The sequence below is a fragment of the Sus scrofa genome, chromosome 3, assembly GCF_054392235.1.
Source record: "Sus scrofa isolate SSC_HxYL_T2T_F1_AM1 chromosome 3, Sscrofa_HxYL_maternal_Yorkshire_Landrace_v2.0, whole genome shotgun sequence".
Taxonomy (NCBI): domain Eukaryota; kingdom Metazoa; phylum Chordata; class Mammalia; order Artiodactyla; family Suidae; genus Sus; species Sus scrofa.
In genome coordinates, this window is record NC_139385.1 from 10,750,032 (window position 1) to 10,757,404 (window position 7,373).

The 7,373-nt window shown below is 48.7% G+C and overlaps 1 protein-coding gene across 6 annotated transcripts in view; it reads right to left on the reverse strand.

Moving 5' to 3' along the window:
• BAZ1B (bromodomain adjacent to zinc finger domain 1B) overlaps nucleotides 1-832 on the reverse strand; it is an 81,608-nt gene extending 80,776 nt beyond the window's left edge. For 3 of the 6 annotated variants that reach the window (XR_014840241.1, XM_085016807.1, XM_021086315.2), the window contains exons 1-2: nucleotides 768-832; nucleotides 417-534 (exon numbers count right to left, since the gene is read on the reverse strand). Coding sequence is in view for 2 of the 6 variants with exons in the window: in XM_085016807.1 (XP_084872933.1) it covers nucleotides 417-523 (107 nt within the window). In the remaining 4 variants the exon portion in view is untranslated. Of the gene's footprint in view, nucleotides 1-165; nucleotides 302-416 lie in introns of those variants that run through there. The other 3 variants (XR_014840240.1, XR_014840244.1, XR_014840242.1) reach the window with 2 other exon arrangements.
• Between the last annotated feature and the right edge of the window lie 6,541 nt (nucleotides 833-7,373).

Sequence of the window (7,373 nt, forward strand, 5' to 3'; positions counted from 1 at the left end):
TGCCCCTGCAGAGATTGACGTAGAACGCATCACCAAGATCACGAAGCTGCGCGAGTACAATCCCCAAAACTTAAGAAAAAAAGCAGCAGCAAAGGAAACCCAGTTTCTCCTGCTAATTAGGGCCTAAAACCAAACCCCTGGGAAATTGGTTGGAGGATCGCTCACCGACAGCGAGGCCCGTAGACAAAATGCGGGGTCCGGGAAAGGATGGAGGGCACAGGGCTCCAGAGCGGCCTGAACCCGGCCGGCCAGCCGGCCCTCCCGCCCCCGGAACTGCAGGCTCCGGGCTCAAGCTCCGGGTGCAGGCCCGCCGACGCCGGGCGCGCTGACAGCTGCCACTGGCCCGGGGCTGCGCGGCCCACCCCGCCCCACCCCACCCCGCGGGCGGCCAGGCCAGCGCGGCTGGAAAAGGATACTCCCGGGTGCGGAAGGCCTCCTGAGTGTGCGCGATGGTGAACAGCGGCTCTTCGCCTGGAAGCGGCTTCACCAGCGGGAAGGGCTTGCGGCCCAGGAGCGGCGCCATGGCGGCGGCGTCTGCGGAGGGGAAGACGTAGGCTCTTCGGCGAGCCTGCGGCGCAACACTAGGCCCCGCGGCCGGGAGCAAGCGCCAGGCTCCCGGGGGTGGGGTGGGGGAGGGGAGGGGTGAGAGGGCGGCGCGAACTCGGCTCCTTCAGGGCCAGCGCCGCCGCGCGAGGGCCATGGAACGGGACGCAAAGGCACAGAACTCCCACGCACACTGCCGCACCGCCCCGAAGCCTCCGGCCAACCTTCGCTACGGGTCCCAGCGTTCAGCAGTCACGACGCGTCCTCAGCTGCACCGGAGGAAATTATTGAAAAATGGCGGGAGATTCCCCTCCTCCCCCCCGCCCGGCCAGCGCACACACTAACTTGCTCCCCTGTGGCGCCGGTGGCGAATGCTCCAATAGGCTGAGAGCTGGTCAGCTCCCAGAGCCTATTGGCTCAGAGGAGCTGCCGCTCGGCCCTTGGGTCCCGCCCCCTTCCCGGGCTGCCTAGTTGGGTTGCAGCGCACTAGAGGGCAGTATGAAGAGGTGAAAGGTCAAGTTATGTAAGCGCCGGTGACAGAAGTGCGGGCCTCCAGCGGCAGGGTTGAAAGTGGGGGATAGCGGGGCACCGAAAGGCCAGGAATTCAAACAGGTCAGGCCAGAGAAGCCCTCTAACATATACAGACACTGCGCCATCTGTCACTGAAGGCGACACCGACATCCGGGCACCACTGTCCGTGCGGTGCGCCGGAGGGGGGAGGGGGAGCGCGCGGCCAGGGGCTTTGTCTTCCCACTCGTGCTCCGCCCCCTTCTTAAAGGCGCCGCTCTCAGCCACGCCCGGGGATGCGCGGGTGGGGCGGATGGGAGGAGGGGTTGGCGGGAAGTAACCCCGAGACTTTGCCCCGCAAAGGTTCGACTGAGGCATAACCTGAGGCCCAACCCTGCTCACCCCAAAGTTAACTTCTGGATGAGAGCGTGGTTGAGATGTGGATATTAATACGATGTTTCTAGTGGCTTGCTGGAAAGGATCGTATCAAAGCTTCTTTAGAAAAATACATTAAAGGATATGGCTATTAAAAATACACTCATTCATTCAAATAGTCTTTACTAGCGCCTGCCGGGTTCAGGACCCTGCGTTGGGTACCATAGGGGAAAAAAATAAGACAGAGACTTCCTGAAAAAATAAGACACAAATAATCACAGTTCTCTGTAATGAGTGCTGTACAAAGTGCGCAGTAAGAAAACAGCGGTAACTACACCTAGAGAGTGAGAACAGTTAAGCTGCTTCTCCAAGCAGACTACTCCCACTTAGTTCAAAATCTGTTAGGTTACCCATACAATCAGAAACATAATTATTAATCATTCTTTGCTATTAAATTATCTCCCTTGATTCAGAAACCTTCACTGGCCCCAGAATGTACCTTCCCCTGGTTGCTAGTTGTCCCTAAATGGAGGCATGCCGGTGCCAGACCCTTTTCTCCTTTTCTTCTCACCTTGAAAGTGAGGACACTCCCCAGTAAAAAGTAAGTTCTAGGTCAGACGCCACCTCTATGGAGCCTCCTCTGAAGACCTAGCAGAGAAGAGTGCTCATTCTCCTTCAGGAGCCATTTCTTTTAAGAGGATTAGGAGAAACTTTGTCAGAGGATGTGGCATTTGAGTTGATTGTAAAGGGATAAGTAGAACTTCACTAGGCAAAAAATGAGAAACAAACATCCTAGGCAGAGGGAGCAGCAGGGCGGACTTGGTAAATTGAGGACAATGTGTCTCAAACATAGGGATTCTTTTTTTTTTTTTTTTGGCTGCATCCATGGCATTCAGAAATCCCCAGGCCAGGGATCGAATTTGAGCCACAGCAGTTGACAGCACTGAATCCTTAACCAATAGGCCACCGGGGAACTCCTCAGACATACGGATTTGAGGCAGAAAGTATCAAGTCAAGAGAGTGGCAAAGGAAGTCATCATCCCAGCCATAGCCTGTGAGGACTCAACTGAAGTGACTGCTTAGAAGAGAATTGCAGGCGTTCCCGTTGTGGCACAGCAGAAATGAATCCAAAGAGGAACCATGAGGTTTTGGGTTCAATCCCTGGCCTCGCTCAGTGGGTTAAGGATCCCATGTTGCCGTGAGCTGTGTCATAGGTCACAGACACAGCTTGGATCCCAAGTTGCTGTGGATGTGGTGTAGGCCAGCAGCTACAGCTCCGGTTGGACCCCTAGCCTGGGAACCTCCATATGCCGCAGGTGTGGCCCTAAAAAGACAAAGACAAAAAAAAAAGAGAATTGCAGTGGTTTGTGGCAGTGATGGCAAGGGACTCAAATGTTGAACCACATCAGTACAGACAGGTGCCAGATTTGAGGGGCGTAGGCAAGGTGTAGACACCACCTTTAGCCAAGTGATCCAGCTTGGCATCACTGATAGTGGGACAAGCTGACAATTTCTGCCTTGTGATGTCAGGTAATGAGAAGTATACATCACCTCCGCAGTATTCTAACCAAAAACACTCAACCTGAAACCCTTAAAAGAAAATAGACAAATTCAGGTTGTGAGGCATTCTGCAAACAACTGCCTGTACCCTTCAAAAATGTAAATGACATGAAAGATCCCTCTCCACCCACCTCGCAAATAAAGGTTCTAAAAGGAGACTAGAGAAATGCAACATGTGACCTGAGCTTAGATCCTGGTGGGGAGGGAGGGACTACTATTAAGTACATTATTGGAGCAGTTGGGGAAATTTTTTTTTTCTTGTCTTTGTTTTTTTTTTTTTTCTTCTTTTTGCCTTTTCTAGGGCCACACCCACAGCACATGGAGATTCCCAGGCTAGAGGTCAAATTGGAGCTGTAGCTGCCGGCCTACAACACAGCTGCAGCAACACCAGATCCGAGCCATGTCTGCGACCTACACCACAGCTCACAGCAACAGCCGATCCTGAACCCCCTGAGCGAGGCCAGGGATCAAACCCACAATCTCATGGTTCCTAGTCAGATTCGTTTCCACTGTGCCATGAGGGAAACCCCGGGGGAATTTGAATATGTTCACTTTAAGTAATATTATTGCGTCACTGTTAAATTTCTTGGGTATGATAATGATACTCTGGTCATGTTGGGGAATATCCTTGTTCTTAGGAGATGCAAACTTAAATATTTAGGGCTAAAGGGCCAGAGTAACAGAACCTTTTTTTTTTTCTTCAGAACCTATTTTTAAATAATTAAGCAAAAAAAAAAAAAATGTGTTGAGCTATCGAGCTAATGTGGCAAAATGTTAATAACTGGTGAATCTAGGTAAAGGATATAGCTAGATTCATTAGTCCACTCAGCTATTGTTTGAACTTCCTGTGGTTTTGAAAATTTTCAAAGTAAAAAGTTGGAGAAAGAGGAAACCCAGTTCCCTGGCTATTCCCTGCACATTCTCCCAGGCTTCACGAACCTGCCCTGACTAGTCTTTCCTCATGTGCAGACACAATTTCCAAGGCCCAGCCTTAAGTGCCACCACTTCCCTAAACCTTCTGTGATCTCAAAGCCTCCAAGATTCTTCTCTGGACCCCACCCATCACCACATCCCCCAGCACACACCTGCTCTCTCCACCTCACCAGACTGGAAGCCACTGAATAGCATGTCTAGCAGGGGTACTTTACAGAGAACCCAGGATACGTTTGCAACAAATATTTGTAAAATAAAGGCGATTTTCCAAGATGATGAGTAAGGCATGCTCCTGAGCACTCACTTTTCCTCTACTCCAAAGTGCTTTTGTACAGAATCTCTCAAGTTCTCTTAATCTTTAGTGCTTATTCATATTTGATGATTTGGTTGGTGGCCTCATAGGCATTTTTCTGAATAATTCAAATGTGCATGTGTATTGGGCTTAGCACCACTCAGAGGGAATTTACAAGATATTTCTGAGTATCTTGTGGTCATTCCTTGGTTCTTCCTCTTTTTCTTCTCATCCTTGTGACACCCCAAGATGGTGGTGATCCCTAGCCTGTATTTCTGAGTATCAGTGATGTGGTGCTTGAGTTGAAAGAGAAGAATTTAAAAAAAAAAAAGAAAAGAAAAAAAAAGGAGTTCCCGTTGTGACTCAGTAGTAATGAATCCAACTAGTACCCATGTGGATGGGGGTTCAGTCCCTGGCCCCGCTCAGTGAGTTAAGTATCCGGTGTTGCCGTGAGCTATGGTGTAGGTCAAAGACACAGCTTGGATCTGCCATTGCTGTGGCTGTGGCTGTGGCATAGGCCAGCAGCTGTAGCTCCAATTCGACCCATATTCGTAGCAGCACTATTCACAATAGCCAAGACTTTGAAACAACTTAAATGTCCATCAACAAATAGATAAAGGAGATGTGGTACATATACACACTGGAATACTATTCAGCCACAAAAATAATGCGTTGCACCAACATGGAGGGACCTAGAAATTATACTAAGCAAATTAAGTCGTAAAGACAAATATCATGATATCACTTATACATGGAACCTAAAACATGACATAAATGAACTTATCTACAAGACAGAAACAGACTCAGAGAACAGACTTGTGTCTGTAGGGGGCAGGGAGGAAGAAGGATCACGAGTTTGGGATTAGCAGATGCAAACTACTACGTATAGGATGGATAAACAACAGGGTGCTACTGTATAGCACAGGGAACCATATTCATTATCCTGTGATAAACTCTTAACAAAAAAGAAAATGAGGTGGGTTAAAGATGCTGTGTTGCTGCAGCTGTGGTGTGGGTTGCTGCTGTGGATCAGATTCAGTCCCTGGCCCAGGAGCTTGCATATGTTGTCATGCAGCCAAAAAAGTGAAAAAAGAACAACAGTTCTGTTTTTCATTTTGTTTGGTCCTTTTCCAAAATCTACTTGCTCATTTTTTTTTATGATCTCTTGGTCATTATACTTTCAATGACTTCCTTTGTTTAAACACATTTAAGAAATACCTTATGGGAGTTCCCATCATGGCGCAGTGGTTAACAAACCCGACTAGGAACCATGAGGTTGCGGGTTCGGTCCCTGCCCTTGCTCAGTGGGTTAACGATCTGGCGTTGCCGTGAGCTGTGGTGTAGGTTGCAGACGTGGCTCGGATCCCGCGTTGCTGCGGCTCTGGCGTAGGCCGGTGGCTACAGCTCCGATTCAACCCCTGGCCTGGGAACCTCCATATGCCGCGGGAGAGGCCCAAGAAATAGCTAAAAAGACAAAAAAAAAAAAAGAAAAAAGAAAAAAAAAGAAATACTTTATGTACCACATTCAATTCTAGTATTTGTGACTCATTTTGCAATTTTTTAATACCTGTTATATTAAATTTTTAAGAAAAACTAGAGGTGACAAAACAAGGCGGCAAAATGAACTGGGATTCTAATCTCAACCATGATACCTGGAGGCCCCAAGAAAAATGACATGAATGGCTTTAGGGAATACAGAAATGAAATTCTTTTTTTTTTTTTTTTTTGGTCTCTTCTAGGGCCGCACCCGCAGCATGTGGAGGTTCCCAGGCTAGGGGTCTATTCAGAGCTATAGTCACCAGCCTACGCCACAGCCCCAGCAACGTGGAATCCGAGCCTCATCTGTGACCTATACCACAGCTCAGGGCAACACCAGTACCTTAACCCACTGAGCGAGGCCAGGGATCAAACCTGCAACCTCATGGTTCCTAGTTGGATTCATTAACCACTGAGCCACAATAGGAACTCCCCAGAAATGAAATTCTTGAAGATACAGAATGTAGAAATCTCTTCAACCAGGACCCTACTGTTTTCCTTTGCTCTCAGGAGCAAAAAGGAACCATGGACAGAAAGCAGACTTGTGACAGCCAGGGCCTTGTGGGAGGGGCAAATAGGGAGCAACTGCTTAACGGGTATGGGATTCTGTTTGAGGTAATGAAAACATTTGGCGCTAGACAGTGGTAATGACTATGCAATACTGTGAATGTACTTTGTGCCACTGAACTGTGCACTTTAAAATGGTTAAAACTGGGAGTTCTCTGGTGGCCTAGCAGTTAAGGATCTGGCATCGTCGATGCTGTGGCATGGGTCACTGCTGCGGTACAGGGGTTCTATGCTTGACCTGGGAACTTTAATATGCTGTGGGCACAACCAAAGGAAAAAAAAAAAACGGTTAAAATGGTAAATGTTGACACAACATCGTATATCAACGATACTTTAATTTAAAAAAAAAAAATGGTAGGAGTTCGTGTTATGGAGCAGTAGAAACGAATCCAACTAGTATCCACGAGGATCTGGGTTTGATCCCTGGCCTCGCTCAGTAGGTCGGGGATCCGGCGTTGCCGTGAGCTCAGGTGTAGGTTGGAGACGCACATGGCTCGGATCCCAAGCTGCTGCAGCCGTGGTGTAGGCCAGCAGCTACAGCTCCGATTCGACCCCTAGCCTGGGAACTCCCATATGCCATGGACGTGGCCCTAAAAAGCAAGAAAAAAAAGGATGTTATGTCTTTGTATTTTACCATAATTTAAAAAAATATCAGAGAACAAAAGAACTCAGCCTCCCAAGGACCTGGAGCTGTGGGAAACACATCAGTTGGTTGCGTTCAGTGTACACAGGGACAGCAGTAGTATTCAAAGTACATGACAACTTCAAAGGGAGCCACCAAATTGTTTGCATCAGAAAGTCACTCTGGGAGTTCCCTTGTGGCCCAGCTGGTAAAGGATCTGGCACTGTCACTGCTGCCACTCAGGTCGCCGCTATGACATGGGTTCAGTCCCTAACCTGGGAACTTCCACATGCTGTGGATGCAGACAAAAAAGGAACAGTCACTCTGTAGAGTGAAGACAGGTGGCAGGGCCCAGGCCACCATGACTTCACAGGCACTCAGCCACCCCCCAACTCCTGCCCCCACAACCTTCAAGAATGAAGCATTCAGATACCAAGA